The sequence below is a fragment of the Triticum urartu genome, chromosome 1A (genome assembly GCF_056163025.1).
Source record: "Triticum urartu cultivar PI428250 chromosome 1A, HENAU_Tu73, whole genome shotgun sequence".
Lineage (NCBI taxonomy): Eukaryota > Viridiplantae > Streptophyta > Magnoliopsida > Poales > Poaceae > Triticum > Triticum urartu.
In genome coordinates this window covers 186,375,732-186,398,995 of record NC_141873.1, presented here as the reverse complement: position 1 = coordinate 186,398,995, position 23,264 = coordinate 186,375,732, and the positions used below count along the sequence as shown (strand labels likewise).

At 46.5% G+C, this 23,264-nt stretch overlaps 1 protein-coding gene across 1 annotated transcript in view; it reads right to left on the bottom strand.

Moving 5' to 3' along the window:
• Positions 1-18,417, bottom strand: part of LOC125532807 (putative metal-nicotianamine transporter YSL3) — a 105,467-nt gene extending 87,050 nt beyond the window's left edge. The window contains exon 1 of the mRNA XM_087517036.1: positions 17,966-18,417. Within this exon, the coding sequence (XP_087373162.1) occupies positions 17,966-18,302 (337 nt within the window). The 5' untranslated portion in view covers positions 18,303-18,417. The remainder of the gene's footprint in view (positions 1-17,965) is intronic.
• Between the last annotated feature and the right edge of the window lie 4,847 nt (positions 18,418-23,264).

The window sequence follows — 23,264 nt, the reverse complement described above, 5'->3', positions numbered from 1 at the left end:
TCGGGGCCCCTCCTGTCGAGGACGACAACGACGAGTCGTCTGAGGAGGAAGTCGAAGCCGTCAAGCTCCCAGCCGCGGGGAAAGGGCGAGTCCTGCGACGGGCCAGCTTCGGCGAGCCGGTTTGGCTTGGCAGGGCCGCGCAACCCCGACATTCATAGGAGACGTTCGCGTGCCAAACGAGGGCCACGGTGGCGAAGAAGTTGGTGAAGGCCGCGGTGGTGAAGAAGAAAACATCTGCCTCTTCTTCGTCCAAGTGTTCCCCAACTCTGCCTGCTTCCCCTCCTCCACCTGCTTCCCCTCCTCCCACAGGCGATGACACGGAGGTCTTCTTTGACCTCGGGTCTCTCAGTCCGAGGAGGAACAGGAAGGCAGCAGAAGAGGAGGTGGAGGACGAGTAAGTGTTGTTTCCTTTTGTCATCTCCGGCTCCTCTAACTGTGCTTCTTATCTTGACTTGTTTTCATCTCGGTAGGGATGCGGAGATGCTGGCCGAGAGGGTGAAGAGGGCCAGGTCCACGGCGGGCGGCCATCCCTCGGCGGGCACCTCAAGGGCGGCAATGGTGGTGGTGAGCAGCCCGGATAGCAGCCCCCAGCGTAAGTTCGCCACTCACCCCTCGTCGACGTGTGCCGAGGGTATGGTCCATTGGCGCTGACCTTGCGGAGATCGCAAGAGGAGGACAACAGCAGGAGCAGCTACTGAGGGTCACCCCTAATGCGCCGCCTCCATCGACCACGCCGCCCCAAGGGGCGCCCCCGGCAAGGGCGCCAAGCAACGAGCCGATGCACACGGAGGCGGAGAAGGCAAGCTTGGGCACTGGTGGCCACACCTCGGCGCCTGATATTGGCAGGCAGGGGGCCTATTTTTCCCAGCCCGGCACGGGTAAGCCATTCGCCCTCCATCGTTTTTCTTCTTCTTGAATCTTTGTCTTGGCTTCACTTCACCCACCTTTCGATATCCAGATCCTCTCCCGGAGGACCGGGACACCATCATCGAGGATGTCGCCAAGGACGCCGCGACGGAGGCCGAGAAGATCGCCGCCGAGGGCGCCACCAAGGGGCCTGTCGGGGAGCCCAGCAAGGCTACTGCTGAGGAGGCCGGCAAGGGACCTGCCAGGGAGGCCGGCGAGCCCGTTGCTGAGGAGGAGGTGGCTGATGACCAGCCTTCCTCCTTCGCTGCCTCTGGCTCCGGCAGGTACCTGAGGGTGAGCGACGACCTTTTCGTCCACCTCCCAGGGGCGTCAAGCTCCAGGTCGCCCATCGAGGGAGAGGTGTTCAATGAGGAGGTGCTTGCCGCCGCCGGGCTCGAGGTCGTCGACGAGCCAAACGCCGGAGGTGACGGCTCTCAGGAGGAGCGGATTCTCCAGGCCATGGGTGCCAGCTTTCGGAAGCTCAAGGCGCTCCACTCCGCCGGCCTGGACAAGGCCAAGTCCAGGATGGCAATGGTGGACAAGGCGGAGGTGGACCTCAATGGACATGCCACCGAGGCGCAAACTTGGTTTCGCCAAGCTTGCGAGGAGCTAAAGGCCGCCCAGGGCGAGCTGGCCAGGCACGAGGTGGAACTCACCATGGAGTGGGTCGACGTCGAGAAGGCCCAGGAGACGGCGAAGAACCTGGCCACCGAAGCCGAGGCCGCTCGAGCCCAGCATCAGGCCACGCTGAACTCCTAGGAGGAGGATCTTGCCGCGCGCGAGGAGAAGCTTGCCGCACCACTCCGTGGCAAGGACGAGGAGATGGAGAAGCTTGTCGTGCAGTGGACCCAGGAGCTGGAGCAAAGGCACAAGGAGGCGCTCGATGCACAAGCTCTGGTTCACGCCGACAAGGTGAAGGAGCTGGAGGTGGAGCAGGACGAGCTGAAGGATCAGTTCCTGAAGCTGTCCAAGGAGAAGGACACGCTCAATGGTGCCCTGGTTGAGGCGCATGTTGCAGTCCTCGACAAGGCCGGGTAGCTCTGTGAAGCCAACAACTCCATCAAAGACCTCAAGCTAAAGCTGGAGGGTCTCGAGGGGATGTTGTCGGAGGGCAAGGCCTGGGAAGCAGCTGCGGAAGAATGAAGCCGCCAACCACAAGGATTCTGTGGAAGGCGACAACCGCTGGACCAGGCATCTCTAATGCGTCGCCGGCAAGATCACCACGCAGCTGGCTACCATGGGGATGCCAAAATGTGAGGTATACCCCGGAGTGCAACGCGAGCCCCAACGCAAAGCTGACCATCTTCTTCGAGGGTGTCCTCGGGGCCATGGAGCAGCTCCACTCCAACCGGGCGGCCTCCCTGGCCAATGAGTACCGGAGGCTTTGCCGGGGTGCCATGACCAAGGTTCTCACCAAGGTGGCGCACTGGAACCCCAACCTCGACTTTGATGCCGCGCTGGAGAGCTTGCCGAAGGATGCAGACCTCACGACGCTCAAGGAGCATATCAAGCCCATCATCAGCCTCATCGGTGGAATCAAGAGGGTGGAGGGCCAGCACCGGGATTAGGCACCCTGTTTCTCGTTGCTGCTGCAGGTTCATGGCCAAGACTATTTATATCTTTAGTTAGAACCATAGCAACAATTGATGTAATATAACTCTGCAGTAGTTTTGATACAACGCATGTTATTCTCCTATCTGATCTTCCCTTGTATGTCCGCCCTACGTTAACCGGGTAGGCTCGTCGGTGCGTAAATCCAGTGCGGCACCTTGGGTACGGATCCCCAATAGCCTATCGGGTGTTCTTGTTGCCCGGCAAACCACCTTACCGCTCTCAACGCGGCCAATTGCGGAAGGCTACCCCGCCACTCTTGACGTGGCCACTTGAGCTGTTGAGCGGACTCGAAACAGAACAAGGGCGTTACCAATCATGGAAGGGCCCCTTTGCGTGTAGGTTTTCCATACACAGGGCAGGACCTTCGAGGATAATAACCATATATATAAAAAGATATTGCTTAAAGTTACGCACGACTTAGCTTTTCTGTCGTTGCACGGACATCCACCACATCCGCAGATGGAGCTGCCAAGCTTTGTCATCTTCTTCCTTGGAACGACGGCCACAACGAAGCTGCTGCCCCGATCAAACCAGATTTTCACACCGCTCCCCCTACCTGGCGCGCCAGAGATGTCGATGGGAACGACACCTATGGGGTCACTGGGATCCCTTCTACGGTAGGCGGGCACGGGGTTGTGAGAACGGCGGGTTTGACAGGAAGCACACAGATCGTTTACCCAGGTTCGGGCCGCGAAGATGCGTAATACCCTAGTGCTGCTTTGGTGGATGTATTCGAGTGTGTTCTTGTGTTCTCAAGCTAGCTACAGGGTGCAATTTGCCCAAAAGAGCCGAATCCCTCCCCTGGTCGCCTCGGTCCTCCTTTTATAGGCAAAAGGGGTTGCCATAGTGGCACATAGGAGGTGGAAAGGTCTACAGTCCATGAGCCTATCCTCTAGGACTGTCGGATAAACGCATTAAATGCGCTGTCGACATGCCCCCTTGCTTTATCAGGGACGCCAGGGAAGCACGTTCCAGCTTTCACTGCCTCGTTTGGCCTTGACACGCGTCCGAGCTGACGGGGTGTCGTGGCGCCAGGTTGGCTAGCTGCTGGGCTGGCACTGTGCTGGAGCCTTCAGGAAGAATTGCATGCCACAACGTGGGAGCTTTCTGGGTTGGTGTAGAGGGCGCACGTCGCCATGCAGGCGCGTGCTCAACTGGTTGAGCTGGCAGCTGCACGGGGATGGCGGTGGAGTCTTGGCTGGTGCAGGCCTGGCAGTGGCCCTGCTGATGCCCTCGGCAAGGGTCTTGCCAGGTTCCCGGCAAGGGTCTTGCCATGGCGTTGCTGTCATCCTCGACAAGAGTCTTGCCGGGGGTCTTGCGGATTTCCTCGGCTAGGATCCTGCCGAGGGTCGTCGTCTTCTGGTCCTCATCTGAACTCATATGTTTATGATCTTGACAAAGATTTGCATGCCACCATAGAGGCGCCTCCCGAGCCTTGGCTCCAATGTAGTTGATTGGGTTGGAGCCTGTGGGCTCAAGGTTGGCTCGCTCTGCGGGTGTTGGGCAAGTTGCCCCAGCAAGGCCCTTGCCGGGGCTGCGGAGGCTGCCTCGGCAAGGATCCTGCCGACGGAGTCCACCTCGCCCTCTTGCCTTCCTACGCTTCTGGTTCTGGCGTCGCCTTGGTTGTCTTGTGCTTCGGGTTCTCTCCGGCTTCCCTCCTCTGCCCTGCTAAGTGTGGCCGCGACACGTGGCTCTGACTGCCCGGGCACAGGTAAAGGGGTCAAAAGGAGAGCCCCAACTTTTGTACACCGACATTCTCCTATAGGATTCATAACTGTGGTTTCGTAACTAAGGGAAATACTTACCGTTGATGTGCTGCATCATCCTCTCCTCTTTGCAGAAATACCAACGCGGATACAAGCAATCAGGAAGAATTTCTAGCGCCGTTGCTGGGGAGACATCATTAACATCTATCAGGTTCCTAATCACAAATACCATCTACTTGCAATTGACATTATTTTCCATTTTCCTCTCATTTTCATCTCCCCACTTCGAAATCTTTTTTGCGAAAAGCACACAAATATTTGCCTTCTTTTTGTTTGCCTTTTTCTTGTTCATTCTTTTGTTTACTCGAATTTGTCATCATGAGTGAATTTGTTATGGTAGATACAAATGATGGTAGAACTCCTAAAATTGGACGTTCTGGTAATCTGGATGCTAAAAATTTTGTTTTGGGACAAGGGAACGTTCTAGGAAAAGAAACCATCCAAGAATTATTTAATTGTGTTGAAACTTTGACTTGTGGTGACACTCCTAATCTTAAAAGGACTAAAACTTATGCAGAGGCTATTTCAGCACTAGTTCTAAAACTTGAAAATAGATTTATTCGTTCTCATCCTACCTTGCAAAGATTGTTTTATGAGCTACACATTATAAAGGATCGTAAAGCTAAAAAGACAACCACCCTTGTTCTTATGAATGAATTTGATCACATAGTGCGGGAGGCTAGGGAAATTTTTGGTTTTTTACAGTATGAACCATGAAAAATTAGTAACAGATGAGATGCTTTACAATAGTGATTATGTATGAAGACATTTTCTTGGTAATAACAATTTTTTGATGAGAAGCTTAAAAAGGAAATTCCAATCTTGAATATTATTCAACAAGTTTTTAATGATGTTAATCAACAATATTCTTGGATTGGAGCCGGGAATCAAAGGGGATACAAAGATGAACAACTTGATAAAGCTAAAATTTCTATGGACAATGTGTTTCAAGTTATATTTGAGAAACCACCTAAAAGAAACATACCTACAGAAAATATGAAGAAAGATGACAATACTTGAATCTATGCATTATGGCTAGCTAGTGGCATAAAACGATAGCGCTTGTTGGGAGGCAACCCAATGAATAAAATTTATTTTTGCCTTTTTCTTTCTATTTTTTGTGTTCAAACAATTATGCTACTGTTATGATTGTGTTTTTATATTTTAATTAGTGTTTGTGCCAAGTAAAGCCTTTGGGATCATGTTTGTTGATAGTTGATTTGATCTTGTTGAAAAACAGAAACTTTTGTGCACAGTAACAGAATTGTTAAAAATCACATAAGCGTGATAAAATTCTGAATTTTTTACACAAGATTGATATACCTACATTGTCCTAATTTTTCAGAATATTTGGAGTTACAGAAGTATGATCAAAGTCCATATCTTTTGATGAATCTATGGATTGTATAGGGTGGTATAAGCCATGGTAAATTTAAAATTAGTAGGTATAATGCAATAATAAAATACAAATGGGTTTGCAACAGTACTTAGAGTGGTGATTTGCTATGTTATACTAACAGATCTCATGAAGGTTTTGTTAAGTTTTGTGTAATTGAAGTTTTCAAGTTTTGGGTGAGGTCACGATGGATGAAGAAATAAGGAATGAAAATAACCTAAGATTGCGGTTGCCCATGGCATCCCAAGTTAATATTCAAGGAGAACCAAGCAACTAAGCTTGGGGATGCCTCGGAAGGCATCCCCTCTTTCTTCTAACAACCATCAGCAATTTTACTTCGAGCTATATTTTTATTCGTGACATATCATGAGTTTTCTTGGAGCATCTTGTATTATATGAGTATTTGCTTGTTTTGATTTTTGTTTGTCATAATCATCATAGCTGGAGACACCTATTTGAGAAAGCCATAATGATACTATGATTTGTTAGAATTGCTCTGTGTGCTTCACTTAAAAAAATTCAGCTATGGAAGTGCTCTAGTGCTTCACTTATATCTTTTTGAGCACAGTGGTGCTTTAATTTTTGATGAATAATCTCATGCTTCACTTAGATTAATTTGAGAGTTAGTAAATTTTTGAACAAATTCTCTCATGCTTCACTTATATATTTTTGAGATATGATGAAAACTATTTGTGCTCATGTTCTTCACTTAAATTTGTTTGAGAGCTTGATATAAGCAACGATAATATATGAAATTAGTCCCAAAGTGATAGATATCTAAGAGGGATATAATAAAAACTATCATGAAGATCATTGGACAATATAAACTTGATTCCTTGTAATAGTTTTGAGATATCATGATAGTGATATGTGAGTCATGTTGGTGAGTAACTATGCTTTAGTAAGAATATTGGTGTTAAGGTTTGTGATTCCCTATGAAAGCATGAAAGTCAATAGTTATGCATTGAAATTAAATCCTACTTGTGGTGCATTATTCAGTGTTTGTTATGCTTAATGCTCGTTTATAGGAATTTTTCGTTTCTTGGTTGGTAGCTTCTTAATCTTTTGCTAGCCTTTCCTTGTACTAAGTGGGAATACTACTTGTGCATCCAAAATCCTTAAACCAAGTTATGACATATGAGTCCACCATACCTACCTATATGCGGTATTTCCATGCCGTTCTAAGTAAATTTGTATGTGCCAACTCTAAATTTCAAAATGAATTTCCTTTTTGTGTGCCCGTACCGCTCAAGAAGTGGGAGAGGGTGGCCAATATTTTTCCATGCTAGATGTGTTATTCTCAAGATGAGTATTTATTTACTTGTCATTGCACAAGAGTGTGGCGGTAATAGGGATGCCTAGTCCCGAAATGAAAAAGAAATTTACTTTATGTTGTAAAATAATAAATTCCTTGGAAAGTGTTGGTATGGAAGGCACCCGTGGATATGGCTAGTGATGCATTATGAAAGAATGGTGGAAAAAGGAATAAACTTTATTTTATGTTTGGGAACCGCCTCTCAAAATATTGTTATCTCTCAATTTAAGTTTGGACCTCTGGCACCTCTACAAATCTCTGCTTCCCTCTACGAAGGGCCAATCTAGTTACTTTATGCAATTTTTTTTATTTGAGTCTACAGCTTCTCTTATAAAGAACCAACTAGGGAGCACTATGATCATACTTGTGCATTGGATGTAGCTAATATTCGAGGTTGTTTCATGAATGGATCAAGGATTGAGCATGATGGGCGAGTGATAACTTTCTTTAGTGTTGATATTTCGAAAGACATGGTTGCTTGTTGATATGCTTGAGTATTGAAGCCCTCATGTCAAATATAGACTATTGCTTTGAATCATCTAAAAATCCAAATGTCCATGCTACAAAAGAAAAGAATATGTGATGAACATGTTAGACAAGATTGCACATAAAAAATTCTGTATTTCTCATTTACCTACTCGAGGACGAACATGAATTAAGCTTGGGGATGCTGATATGTCTCCAGCATATCTATAATTTTTTATTGTTCAATGTTGTTATATTATCATTCTTGGATGTTTTACATTCATTTTATAGTAACTTCATATCATTTGCTGGGACTAACCTATTGACATAGTGCCCAGTGCCAGTTTCTGTTTTTTGCTAGTTTTTTACTTGCAAAATATTAATACCAAACGAAGCCCAAATGCCATGAAATTTTTTGGAGTTTTTTTTCCCAGAAGAAAGCTTGGGAGCCAAGGAAGTACATGAGGGGAGGCCCGTGGTGCCCAGAACCCAAAAGGGCGCGCCAGAGGCCCCTGGCGTGCCTTGATGGGTGGTGGGGCCCATGGGAGTCCTTTCCACCGCCTCTTAGCTCTATAAATACCCAAATATTCTAGAAACCCTATGGGAGTCGACGAAACACAATTACAGTCGCCACAAGTTCTAGAACTACAAGATCCAATCTAGAGCCCTATTCCGGCACCATGCCGAAGGGGACACGATCATAGAGGGGTTCATCATCCTCATTGGTGCTCCTCCTATGATGCATAAGTAGTTCACCATAGACCTACGGGTCCGTAGGCAGTAGCTAGATGATTTATTCCCTTTTTTTGATTCTCAATACAATGTTCTCCTCGATGTTCTTGGAGATCTATTTGATGTAATGACTTTTTGTGGTGTGTTTGTTGGGATCCGATGAATTGCGAGTTTATGATCGGATCTACCTATGAATATTATTTGAGTCTTCTTTGATATCTTATATGCATGATTGTTATAGCCTCATATTTCTTCTCCGAAACTTTGATTTGGTTTGGCCAACTAGATTGGTTTTTCTTGCAATGGGAAGAGGTGCTTTTTGATGGGTTCAATCTTGCGGTGTCCTCACCCAGTGACAGAAGGGTTAGCGAGCCATGCATGTATCATTGCCATTAAGGATAAAAATATGGGATCTATTCCTACATGAATAAATCTTGTCTACATCATGTCATCGTTGTCATTGCATTACTCCATTTCTCCGTGAACTTAATGCACTAGATGCATGCTGGATAGCGGTCGATGTGTGGAGTAATAGTAGTAGATGCCTGCAGGAGTCGGTCTACTCATCTTGGTCATGATGCTATATACATGACCATTTCCTTGGATATCGTCATAATTATTTGCTCTTCTATCAATTGCCCAACAGTAATGTGTTTACCCACCATATGCTATTTTCTCGAGAGAAACCACTAGTGAAATCTATGACCCTCGGGTCTATCTTTTATCATATTGTTTTTAGATCTATTATTCCAAAAACCCAAAAATACCTTGCTACACTTTTTATTTATTTATTTATTTATTTGGTGTTTTTGCAAGATCTATTTATCTAATATACTACAATTTTATCTATCTCAATACCGAGGAGGGATTGACAATCCCTCTTGTGCGTTGGGTTGGAAGTATTTGTTCTTTTGTGTGCACGTAGCATTTACATAGTGTTGCTTGGTTCTCCTACTAGACTGATAACTTTGGTTTCATAACTGAGGGAAATACTTACCGTTGCTATGCTGCATCATCCTCTCCTCTTCAGGGAAATACCAACGCAGATACAAGCAATCACCAATTCATGCATCCAGGCTGCTTGTTAAGGGTTTCCACCTTATGCTTTCTAACAAGATTAGTTCTATGTTTACCGCAAGTAGGAGCTGCTTTGTCCCTATGGATGATTGGCATTTCTTCGCATATAACCTTAGCAAGTTTTTGAGGGCTTCGGACCGTAATAGGGCTGCTCAAGCCCGGTGGCAGAAATCGGTATTGTTGGATCAGATTTCGGCTCTGGATTTGTTGGCTGATGGACCTAGTCTCTCTTGGGATGAGTGGCAACTAAGATATAGCTTGGAAGACTTGCTGATGCAGTTGCATCGCCAAGCAAAGGTCTATTAGTGTCAGAGGGGAACTTTGAATTGGCCACTGAAGAGGGACTCTTTGATGACCTATTTTTTTGCTATCGCTAATGGGAGGAGACGTCAATGATCTATGGATAAGTTCGTTGTGGATGGAGTTATGATTGCCAATCAACATCCTATTTTAGCACATGTTTACAATTTTTTGCACCTCTTCTCATTTCTAAACTTGCGTCTAGGTCTATCACTTCCTTTTCTTTCCTGGTCGCAATGGTGGAGGGTGTCTAGTGAGGAAAATGAGGCCCTTATGTTGCCTCTCTTCAAGGAGGGGATTGAATGTGACATTAAGTCTACTAATGCTAATTCGGCCTCGGGCCCTCATGGCTTCTCTATCCCTTTCTTTAGAAAATTTTGACCCGTCTTGCATCACTTGGTGTGTGTGGTTATACATGGGTTCTGTTTGGGGACAGTGGACATCCAGTGGTTGAACTATGTTGTCATGTTCCTCATTCCTAAAGTTAAAGGGGCTGATCTGATCTCTCAATTCTGGGATATTGCTCTCATGAATAATTTTGCTAAGTTCCATGCTAAGGACTTTTCTACTCATCTATCCCCCGTGGCCCACCAGGTGCTTCGTCCATACCAATTGGCTTTTCTGAAGGGCATGTTTATTTTGGACGGGATTCTTAGTCTTCATGAGATTGTCCATGACCTTAGGGTGAGGAATTCTAAGGCGGTCATTCTTAAGCTTGAATTTGAGAAGGCGTGTGACTCGGTTAGTTGGGATTTCTTACGCCAGGTTCTGCTGGACAAAGGTTTTGATAATGCCTATGTGCATCGGATTATGCAGATTGTTTCTGGGAGCTACACTGTTGTGTTTCTCAATAGACAGACCAGCAATTTTTTTGCCAGTGATAGGGGCCTACAGCAAGGGGATCCCATCTCCCCCCTGTTGTTCAATTTTATAGCCGATACTCATTCTTGCATACTCTCGCGGGTTGTTGTGGCTGGTCACATATCTCTAGTAGTTTCCCACCTCATTCCGAAAGGGGTCTCTCATCTCCAGTATGTAGATGATATGATCATTATGGTGGAGTTGAACGACTCTTGCATTGCCCATTTCAATTTTCTGCTTCTTTGCTTTGAGGCCCTATTGGGGCTTAAGATCAACTTCTCCAAGAACAAGTTTGTCACCACGGGTGTTTCTAAGGAGAAAGCTATTAGGGTTTCTCAGCATCTGAATTACTCCTTGGGGTCCTTCCCCTTTACATATCTGGGTCTGCCATTTCGCTAGCCAGGATGTGTGCCAAGGAGATTGCTCCTATAGCGACCAAGGTTGGGAACCGCTCATGCCTTGGTGGGGCAGGTACAACACCAACGCGGGCCCATTAAAGTGTGTCTTTCCTCTCTCCCTATGTTCACCATGGGCTTTTACAATCTATCTGATGGGACCCATGAGTGTTTCAACAAGCATAGGGGTGCTTTCTACTGGAACACAATGGACAATAAGCACAAAAATAGATTGTTGAAATGGAAGCTTATGTGTATACCGAACGACCTTGGCGGGGGGGGGGGGGGGGTTGGGCATCTTGAATACATCGGTGATGAACACATGTCTTATTATTAAGTGGTGGTGGAAGATTATGACCATTGGGGATGGATGTCTCTGGCACTCTCTTCTGAAAGCCAAGTATTTTCCTCATGGCAGCCCGATGTTGCCTTAGCCTCTAGCTGCATCAAATTCTGGAAAGACATGGTGAAAGTCAAGGATGTTTTTAAAGAACACATCAAGTTTGTGGTGGGTAATGGCCAGTGCACTCGATTTTGGATAGATTGGTGTTGTGGTGAGTCTTCGTTAGATGTTTCTTTTCATGTCCTTTTCTCCAACTGCTCAGACTGGGAGATCTCTGTGACGCCCCGAGACCGTTGCGCCAGGTGTCTTCCAGTTATTCGCTGTCATTGCCATGTCTTTTGCTTGCGTGTTGCATTTCATCATGTCATCATATGCATGGCATCATCATGTTTTCAAAACTTGCATTCGTCCGGGTTTCCCCAGTTCTCTCTGTTGTCCGTTCCGAGTCCAGACACTTGCACGCGCCCGCGGCATGTCCGAAATAGTATTTTATAAGTGGCCGGAATATGTTCTCGGAATGGGGTGAGAGTTGACGTGCGGTCTTATTATAGTGTAGATAGACCGCCTGTCAAGTTTCATCGCATTCGGAGTTCGTTTGATAGCCCAACCGTTAAACTATAGCGGCAGTATAGCCGGTCTTTTTGTCGGATGTTTTTGGTCTCCGGAAACCCTGTCGGGCTGCATCTCTCCCCTCTTCTCTCAGACCAACCCGCTCTTCACAATCCGCCAGACCCAACCTAACCTCTCTCGTTAGCCCGCGGCCCTCCTCGCGCGCGCGTCCGAAAGTTGTCCCGAACCCGACCCGGACTGTCGCCACCGTTGTGTCCGGATCATCCCCAAATGTCTACAAAACATCTCCTTTTTCCTATTTGGACTTCCTAACTATTTATTTCTCGATCGCCCGATTACGATCGGAGGGATCCAATAGCCCCAACTTAATCCACCTGCCATATAAATACACAGGGTCCAACCCTAAAAATCCTCCCCTTATCCCATCGTGCCGCCGCCACCCACTCACCATTCCCCTCGGGATCTTCCCAGATCCACCTCGTAGCCAGCCCGAGCTCCACCTAGTTTTCCCCACCGGACCAACCCCATCGATCCATCCCCTCCAACCAGAGATCCCCATGGCCCTCCTCGTCCAGCAGCAACCAGGAGCTCGAGCTCCTTCCCCACGCCCGCGTGCCCGAGGAAACGCACGAGGCTGTGCCTCCTCGTCCCCGTGCCTCTGCCTCACCGGTGGTCGCCGGCCACCCAAGCAGCAGCGCCAGAGAACCCCTGCAGGTTCCCGTCGCCATGGACGAACTCCTCGCCGCGCGTCCCATGCCTCCGCCACCGCCAAGCTCCTTCAGGAAGGACACCCCGCGCGCGAGACGACCGCTCGTGACTGCCTTCCTCGCCCTCACTGCTTGCCCGCGGGCCACGCGGCCTGATGCCGGCGACCAGCGCCGCCATGGCCGTCCCCTCGCCCGTCCGTCATCGTGTGCCTTCAGTCCAACCTCGACCCCGCAACCACGTCCTCACCGCCGGCCAGTTCCGCACTCGCGCGGCCGCTCTGCTTCCCGGCAAGATGAAGCCCGCTCGTAGCGCCGCCATCCTCTGCGTCAGAGGGACGCTCGAACCTCTCCTGCTCCGTTCGTCGCCGTCTCTACTAGATCCGGCGAGCGCCTGCACCCCGGCCTCGTCCCTGGCTCCAGGTCGTCGCGCCGCCCCACCGGAGACCGCCAAGTCCATCACCGGTGCCTGTTGTTGCCGTCGCCTTCCTCCAGCGTCGCCGACCTCACCTGCTGCTGCTCTGAACCTTGCGCCCCGTTACTGTTTCTGTTTTCAGAGACGAGGGCAGCAACGCTCGCCCGCGCGTACGCGTTGACCAAGCCCAGCGAGCGCAGGCCCAACTCCCTTCGCCCGCGTGGGCCTCCCAGCCGCCAGGCAGCTGCGTTGCCGGGCCCAGTCACTGCTCTGAGCCGGCCCAAGTACCATTGTGAGAACCCCAGCCCATCCAGTTTCGGCCAGTGTAGTTTTTTTCCAGATCTACGTTTTTTCCTATATCCTGAGACAACAGTTTTGCGGTTTAGCCCCTAAGCTTCATGCATATAATAACTCTCCAACCATGCATCATATGTAAAAACTTTATATATGAAACTTGCTTAGATTTTCATCTAGTTTAATAATATGCAACTTTCATCTATGTTTAAGATGTTTAAAATGATGTTTGTTTAAATTTTCTCCTATGCCATGTTAAAATGACTTAACACATAACTAAATAACCGTAGCTCGGATTTAAATAATCTTTATATGTAAATGGGGTAGAAAAATTCCTAGTTTAACTTGGTGCACTCATCTTGCATGTTTAACAACTCTAAAATAATGTTTAGGGCAGAATAGTACCAAATCTATTATATGCTCATGAGGAGTTTCCGGAATTGTTGTTCGTTGTTTCCGGCCTCATTTAAACTTGACTAGATAGGTAGTTTTACTTTGCTTCACCCTCTTGCCATGTTTAACAACATTTAATATTGTTGGGTACATAAACAAGATCGAACTAAATACGTTATGAGGTGTTTTGGTAATATGCAACTCCGTTGCATATTGAGCTCCACCTAATTTGTAGTATTGTTTGTGCACTTTGCCATGCCATGCTTCATTAAACCGGACATGCATCATACTTGTTTGCGCATCGTGCCATGTTGTTGTAGTGGTTTTTTACTTTGTTGTTTGCTTTCTTTCCGGTGTACTTCGTCTCGGTAATCCGGTAACGTCGTGTTGTGAGGATTCGTTCGTCTACGTCTGTTTGTCTTCTTCATGGACGGGTTCTTCTTCCTTGCGGGATTTTAGGCAAGATGACCATACCCTTGAAATCACTTCTATATTTGCTTGCTAGATGCTCGCTCTTTTGCTATGCCTATGCTGCGATACCTACCACTTGCTTATCATGCCTCCCATATCGTTGAACCAAGCCTCTAACCCACCTTGTCCTAGCAAACCGTTGTTTGGCTATGTTACCACTTTGCTCAGCCCCTCTTATAGCGTTGTTAGTTGCAGGTGAAGATTGAAGTTTGTTCCTTGTTGGAACATGGAGATGTTGTTCCTTGTTGGAACATGTTTACTTGTTGGGATATCACAATATCTCTTATTTAATTAATGCATCTATATAGTTGGTAAAGGGTGGAAGGCTCGGCCTTATGCCTGGTGTTTTGTTCCACTCTTTCCGCCCTAGTTTCCGTCATATCGGTGTTATGTTCCCGGATTTTGCGTTCCTTACGAGGTTGGGTGATGATGGGAACCCCTTGACAGTTTGCCTTGAATAAAACTCCTCCAGCAATGCCCAACATTGGTTTTACCATTCGCCACCTAGCCTCTTTTCCCTTGGGTTTCGCGGACTCAAGGGTCATCTTTATTTTAAACCCCCCGGGCCAGTGCTCCTCTGAGTGTTGGTCCGAAACGGGCAGCCTACGGGGCCACCTCGGAGAAACTCGAGGGCTGGTTTTACTCGTAGCTTGACCTATCTGAGTGTGCCCTGAGAACGAGATATGTGCAGCTCCTATCGGGATTGGTCGGCACATTCGGGCGGTGTTGCTGGACTTGTTTTACCATTGTCGAGGATGTCTTGTAACCGGGATTCCGAGTCTGATCGGGGCTTCCCGCTAGAAGGAATATCCTTTGTTGACCGTGGGAGCTTGTGATGGGCTAAGTTGGGACACCCCTGCAGGGATTTGAACTTTCGAAAGCCGTGCCCGCGGTTATGGGCAGATGGGAATTTGTTAATGTCCGGTTGTAGAAAACCTGAAGTTGACCTTAATTAAAATACATCAACCGCGTGTGTAACCGTGATGGTCTCTTTCCGGTGGAGTCCGGGAAGTGAACACGGTGTTGGAGTTATGCTTGACGTAGGTTGTTCTACGATCACTTCTTGATCATAGTTTCTTGATCGTGCTTTGCCTTCTCTTCTCGCTCTCATTTGCGTATGTTAGGCACCATATATGCTAGTCGCTTGCTGCAGCTCCACCTCATACCTTTACCTTACCCATAAGCTTAAATAGTCTTGATCACGAGGGTGCGAGATTGCTGAGTCCCCGTGACTCACAGATACTTCCAAAACCAGTTTGCAGGTGCCGATGAGTCCGTGCAGATGACGCAACCAAGCTCAAGGAGGAGCTCGATGAAGATCTTGTCCTTTGTGTTGTTTCGTTCTAGTTGATCAGTAGTGGAGCCCAGTTGGGGTCGATCGGGGGACCTTGTCACTTTTGGGGTTCTTCTTTTATTTTGGTTCCGTAGTCGGACCTTGATTGTATTTGGATGTTGTAATGCTTTATTCATGTATTTGTGTGAAGTGACGATTGTAAGCCAACTATGTATCTCTTCCCCTTATGTATTACATGGGTTGTGTGAAGATTACCTCACTTGCGACATTGCTTTCAATGCGGTTATGCCTCTAAGTCGTGCTCCGACACGTGGGAGATATAGCCGCATCGAGGGAGTTTCAATCTCCATCTTAGAGCTCTTGGCCAACAATTGGGACCTGGCTTTATGATTTCTCTCTCTCCTCTAGAATAGGATTACTAGCAGTGTCTTATTGCCTTCATCCCGGTGATATCGAAGGTAGAGGAGTCTATTACCTGGCCCAACTCCCCTTTGGCAAATTTACTTTCAAGTCCTTGTATTCCAGGCTGATTTTGGGCAATCCTACCTCTAAGTATAAGCCTATTCGGCATGCTAGGATTCCTCCTAAGATCAAAATCTTCATCTGGCAAGCCATTAGGGGACCTCCCCCTACGGCGGCTCAGATCTGTAAACGTAATGGGTCTGGCTCGGACCAGTGTGTGCTTTGTTCTACTCTGGATGATTCGAATCATATCTTCTTTGGTTGTATCTTCGCCAAGGTGACCTGTGTTGCATCAGATCTTGGTTGGGGGTGTCCTGGGATCCCTCTTTGTTTCTCAAGTTGTGCCTGCTTTCAACTGGCCTTGTGGGCATTAACAACCACTTGTTCTACTCGGGGTTTTATTGGTCTGTGTTGGTCCCTATGGATGACCAGGAACAAGTTTACCATCGAATATGTGGTTCCTAACAAACCTGCTGATTGCATGTTTAAAATGTGCTTGTCTATGCAGCAGTGGAGGTTATTGATTGAAGTTGTGGATCATGATGCCCTGGGTGTGCTGATTGCGAAAGTTCGTGCTTCGGTTGTGTCCCTTGTTCTACAAAATTCTGACGGCCAAGCTTAGTCTTAGTAGATCATCTTCTTTTGGTAGTAGATTGTTGGCCAGTGTGCCAGTTTCTTCTCGTCTAGTCTGGCCTGTGTGTCGTGAACTATATTGGCCTGTGTGCTTTCCCCCACTCTCTATTTGATTGGTGTTTGGTTTTGCATTGCTCTATTGTACTTTCTATGGTGGCTTTAATTTATAAAGTTGGGTGTATGCCTTTTCTCTAAAATAATGTATCTATTATTTCTATTGAATAAAATTTTGGGGTTTTATTTCAAAAAGCCAAAGTGTCGGTCATTTATTTTTCTGGAAGTGTAAATTTGTTTTTAAATACTTCCTCTACATATTAATTAAAAAAATTGCAGCTTAAATTGAAGTTAGATATAGAGAGAATCTAAGAAATGACCCATAATTCTGTCTATGTTCTGAGACATTTTCAGCGCGTTGTGTAATTATGTTTTTTTTCTCTGATGGCACGTAGTGAGGTTATTGGGTGTTTCCAATTCGGCACTTAAGCGCCGATTGGCCAACGAGCGCCTAAAGGCGCTTCAATTTGGGCTCGGCCCATCTTGCTATTTTTCTGTTTTCTAAAAAGAAAAGTCGAGCTGCGGTGCGATGGATTAGAACCTCCGACCACCTGCTCGAGGGGAGGCTGCACTAACCACCAGAGAGATGTTACCTCATGTGCTTAGTTTCACATTCTTCAGCATTTCCTTCTATGTCTTTTTCTCTTTTCTTTTTTTGTTTTTCTTTCTATTTTGGAGTAATTTTGTTCGGCACTTTTTTTCCTAAATTGAATGAACTTTTTTTTCAATAAAACAATATTTTTTTTATATTCGATGAAATTTTTTCAAATCTGATGAACTGTTTTCAAAACTGATGAACTTTTTTGAATTCAATGAACTTTTTTCAAAATCGATGAACTTTTTTTGAATCTGATGAACCCTTTTTTGAATTCAATGATTTTTTTTGAAAAACGATGAACTTTTCTCAAAATTGATGAACTTTTTTGAATTCGACGAACTTTTTTTTGAACTCGATGAACGTTTTTTTTTGAAAAATGATGACTTTTTTCAGCATCGATGAACCTTTTTTAATTTACTGAACATCTATTAAATTTTGATGAACTTGTTTTGTAATTTACGTTTTGTTTTTTCAGATAATTTATATTGGGTGAACGTTAACATTTTCCTACACGAAAAGGTTAACTACAAATGTTTTGTAGTTGTGGACAATAAAATTATTTCGTTCTAGCGGTTAGTGCGGTGCGCTCACAGCAATGTGATCGCGAGTTCGAGTCCCAGCGATCCCTAATATTTATTTCATTTTTTCTTCAATAGCGAATAGTGCTGAGCGAGCAAGAATAAATGGCAGCATTTTACATTGGTGCCTTGCCTCGCGGGCCCGTACAAGAAATTCAAATCAGAAAAGACATACTCCACAGGAAAACTACAGACAACATCCAGGACAACAGTCATTGGTCGGGTCTTGAAGAAACCGGAAATAACTATGACCCGGCACTCTGATCTTGAGAATGACAGGGAATCAAATCTCAGCAACAGAAGAAGCAATTGAAGTTATATATGCTTACCAGTGATGGCCAAGTTGATGACTGTAACGACGGTGGTCAGCACCAACAAGTTCTCCTGGCGCGTGAACGGCGATGTCGGGAGGCCGCACGTCCGAACCAGGCTGATGAACCACTTGAGTAAGGCAAAGCTGAGGACGCTAACTGCCATGTTCATACCAGGTACCACGCCGGTCGACATGTGGATCTTCAGGATCACGAAGGCGAAGACGATTGAGAGCACCACCGAGACGATCACTGCCCGCGGTGTCACCTGCTCCCAAAACCCGGGCAATGGCTGCTTCTCGAACGCCCGCTCCACGGACGCTGCCAACAACGGGTCGCCGATCGTCGCGTCCATTGCGAGTCACCGACTATGTACGGCGCCAACTCCAGGTCTCCACCGAGCGAGCGAGTTTGGTGGGATTTCTAAAGTTTCCTAGTGGAAGAAGGGGTCCCATTCTTGGGTTCCTAGTTCTGTAGGAGCCATGCGTTTGATTGCAAATGGTGAGAGGTGCGGAGGAAGTGTAGCCTGGGTTGAGCAAAAATAGAATGCATGAACACATATTTTTTACTAGAACATGGGCTTCTATTTCAATCAAAAAGTTCAACAACATTACATAAATCTCACGCAATCTGCCTAGCCAATGTTAGCATTGCACTGCCTTCTAGAGAGCATGGCCAGCTGCCTGACAAGAGGGCCCGCGTGCTGTCGACCAGATACGACCCAAGCGAGTGGTGTGTGTGAGGGTTATATAACTAGTGGCCATTCTCTATGGAAGGTAGTGAATTGGTACACGACTGGGCCGTCGGCTTGTAATGTTCTCCGTCTTTGTTACCTCCTCTGCAAGATGAACAGGGCAGACGAGTTGAATTCGAGATGCCACCATGCTTGAATTCCTGATGCCTAGCTCGTACTTCACAATTTGTACTCAGAGCCTATAGCGACCTGACCCAAATAAATCAAGTCTCTATGCTTAAGTGTCATCCTTGGATCGGTATGCTGATACACACAGTACTTGAGGATTTATAACAGAGTGCAATCACATGTAAAAAATAACGTAAATACTATTACCTCATTCCGTATAGCGGAAGTAACAACAAAGTCGTGGAGTCCCAACAACACCAATGATTCCTGCTACATGAGATGTGCAGCCGTGTAGGTTAGTACATTCAATGTATTAGAAATTTTACACCATAGAATAATAATGTAAATATCTATCTCTATATGCATATTTGGTTGGTGGAGGCTCTATGTTTAATTTTGCATAAAGCTAATTTTTCCCTACAATAAAGGAATAAATTTTATTTTACTACCAAGTTTATGCCAATATTGGGAAGGTTCCTCCAACTCAATCCCAAAATTTCCAAATTATTAATAACCCAATACATTAATTAAATAAAGTGATGAGATCAACCAATAATTCACTTCCAGATACTCAAGTTGTCCATAACCGGGGACACAACTAATCATGATTATTTTGTACGCTCTGCAGAGGTTTGCGCACTTTTCCCCACAAGACTCGATCTCCTCCGTTGAATTCCTCGCACTTACTGATGTTTGAGAACCGGATGATCGAGACATAGTCTTTTTGAAGAGGTCTCCTTAACCGATAGATAGGCTGGTACACCTACAATCCCCTACATCTGCTATCCGATGATGGAAAGGTTTCCCGCAACTTACTCAACTATGCCAAAGCCCATATTAGCTTGTGGATGCACACGGAAGCGTCTAGGCATGAAATATCGTATGATCCCTTTGAGTCTGGGTGGCATTCCATAGGGTGATCACACGGGTACTCCGGGATCCCCTTGGGCAAGCACTGGTTTCTCCGGGTTCCCGAGCAAGCCACTGGTTTCTCCAGGGTGCCCCAACCATTCCACCTAGAGGCCTAGATGTGTGTTGATGTTGCCACCTTAAGTTACCCTTAATTATTATTTCTCTCATAACTTGCATAAATTTCACATACCAATCCCCGTCTACAAGCATGGCTAAGCAATATATAACATAATGAATAATCCCGGGGTGTTTCAAGGATCATAGGTTCCTACCTCAAGAACTACATAGCAAAGCCCAATTCCCAACCCTACTCATGCAAATTCGTAAGAGTGAACTAATGCATACTAAAACTGGGTATAGAAATGATGCAGAGCATCCTATGGACATCACCATGTGAAGAGTTCATTCGGCAAGTGACACGTGCGACATCTACTTCACAAACATAAAAGGTGAATCCTCTCCTTTACACGTGCTCACTTGACCCCTTCGAGGATGGTATACTACTTGACCCTCCATCGTGCATGCACAGGTATTGTCGGAGCTTCACGGATGACGAGGAGGAGTGCAAGCGCCAAGGATCACCTACACCATCCGCGAGGGAAGCATGGAAGAGAAGGAAGAAGAAGCCTGGACAAGCTTCAGCAAAGCCCAGAACTTCCGGCCGCTGCCCGGAACTTCTGGCCACCGGAACTTCCGGCCACCGGAACCGCCGGCCATCCCGGAGTTTCCAGCCCTGCTGCACCGAAGCCGTCCGAGAGTGTGCCAACTCTCTGGATAGCCCGGACCTTTGCCCGGAACCTCCGGCGCCCGGACCTTCCGGCCGTCCCCGGAACATCCGGCCCTGCCTGCACGCAGACACTCGGGCCGAAGCCCATGTACCCTTTCACCCCTCACTTACCCCTTCGTGGACCTAGACTATATATACTCCTCCACCTCCTCCTTTCTAGGGTCAGCGTTGTGATAGCTCATTTGAGAGATAGAGCTACGCTCGTACATATCGGATCTCCTCCTTGCGAGAGACCGCGGCCTCTTCGGAGAAGATCCCTTTGCATTCAAGCCCCCTTTCTAAGGGAAGATCCCCCCGTGGATTCAAGACCTCCTCACGGAGAAGACCGGCTACCTATGTATCGTCCCTAGTTGATTGTGGATCATGTATCTTCTCTTATGTATTCGAGGATCTATCACATGTGTGACTATTTCTTGTTGGTTGAGTGATTCTCTCGTGTTTCCCCTCATTTTCCCTGTCGTGTTCATCGTGTTCTTCGCGGGATCCGCTCCTTTCGTGAAAGATCGGGCCACTAGGGTTCTACCCTACATCATCTTGGTATCTAGAGCCACGTTGATCACGATTTTGGAGCCTCCCCTCTTCGTTTTCTAGCCTAATTTTGTTGTGTTCTTCCCCAATTTTGAAAATCCCCACCAAAAATAGCCCCAATTTTTTTTTGTGATTTGTTGGTTTGACGATGTTTTGTTGATTTTGATCCATGGATTCGTTGTGTCTCAAGTGGATCTAGCATTCCCCATCTTTTCCCCCATTTCTATCCATGAAATCTTGCCAATTTTGACCCTGAAAATCGAGTTTTTCCGCCCCCATTCTCAGATCTGGAATTTATGGTTCGTCCCGGAAGAAATTCCACGACCCCCGGAACTTCCGTCCCAGCCCTGGAACTTCCGGGCTAAGAAGAAAGTTTACCCCAAAAATCCCCAGACTCCCTACAGTTTTTCCGCGACCCCTGGAACTTCCGGCCACCCCCCAGAACTTCCGGAGCCCGGAACTTCCCGCCCTAGGCCCGGAACTTCCGGCCTAACCCGAAACATTACACAGAATTTCAGCATCAGCCTTGTTCACCGTTTTCATCACAACTTTTCACTCCGAATTCCGATCTGAGTGTTTTTTGGCTCGTTTTGAAGCTATCGACGTGCCCGAGGACCTCACCTTGGTTTCACCACCTTTTGACACAATCAAATTTTGTGAATTTTGGCATCTTTGCCTAGGGCTTCCACCACATCATCCGCTACAACACCACAGACTTCCGCAACCAAACCAATTTTGTTCCCCATCGCATATGTGGTTGCTTGAGGAGTGATTTGAGTCTCCTAAGGTGTCTAGGCTACTTAGGGACGGTTGCTTCTTCATCAACCACCACCACCACCATAACTTCCGCATAGGCTTAACAACCATACAATTCTTACACCCCAACCTAACCCAATTTTGTTTGTGTTGTGAGTTGTGTCCCCTAACGTGTTTCGGCTACTTAGGGACCGTGCTTCCAACTCCGACTCACAAAACCCAATAACCCTCCACTTCCGCATTGCCTACTTGCATAACCCATCATTGCATTGCCGCAATCCCATTAAGCTTCCGCAACACCACCACCGCATCCCGCTACCACCATTTGACATTTGAGATTTTGAGTTCACGGTTTTTCTGTTTCCTAAGGTGTTTCGGCTACTTAGGGACAAGTCTCCATCATCTTGGTATCTCCATCAAGATCACCGCCACTCATCATCGACACGGACGGTAACCTCCATATCATCTTGGTATCGTGGTATCCCTCCATTGTATATTCCCTTGCCATTGCATTGATAACCCCTAGTGCATTTTGCGTCACTTGCCTATCGAGACTAGCCATTTGAGTATTGCCGGCAACGTTACTTGTGCACATTAGTGATCTACACCATACATTGCATACATACCATACCATATCGGTATCATCTTGGTATCATATCATCCTTCGTGCCTCAATTTTGTTCCCGCATATACACAATAGCTATCTTGGTTTGTGCATTGTGCAAAAGTGGCCATACAAAAAAAGAGAATAAAGCTTTTAAGCAAAGAAAAATAGTGAACAAAGAGCTTGTAAGCAAGTGCCATAGCATCATACCACATTGTCATATAAGATCATCTTGGATCATAACACCGGGAACCATATATACATAGCATACTTGGGATAGAAGTCGTTACATTTTTGTCTCCTATAAGTTGTGCACAAGTGTCGTATCCGCCTATTGAGCAATCGTGCTAGCGTCTCTCTAGAGTTGTGCAACAAGAGCATTTTCCATGGATTCCACATTTGAGCTCATTCCTTGGTTGCACGACCCCATTTATCTATCCGTGTGTGTTTCCGTGTGCCACATATTGCTATTGATCTACTTGTTTCACTTGCGAATTTGTGAATCTCTTTCAACATTATTGACTCTTGCTAACATTTTGCATAAAAAAAATTTGTGCCACTATCCTCACCGAGCTCCACCATAAGCCTTATTTGTGTAGGTGTGAGAAACCGACAAGAATTGGTACCAATTGTGCTATTTCCTTGTCCACATTGGAGTGATCATTGATCCACTTTCAACTTCGGTCAAGGTATATTTGGTATTTGTTCTTCTCTTTCTACCACTCACATTTTTCTCTTAGAGTGATGGATAGGCAAGGCATTTCATCTTCGGTCTACAACAACAACGACGAGTTCGATGCCACTAACAGCTCCAACGATGCCAAGATGCAAGCTCAAATGGAGGAGATCAAAGCCCTCATCAAGTTCT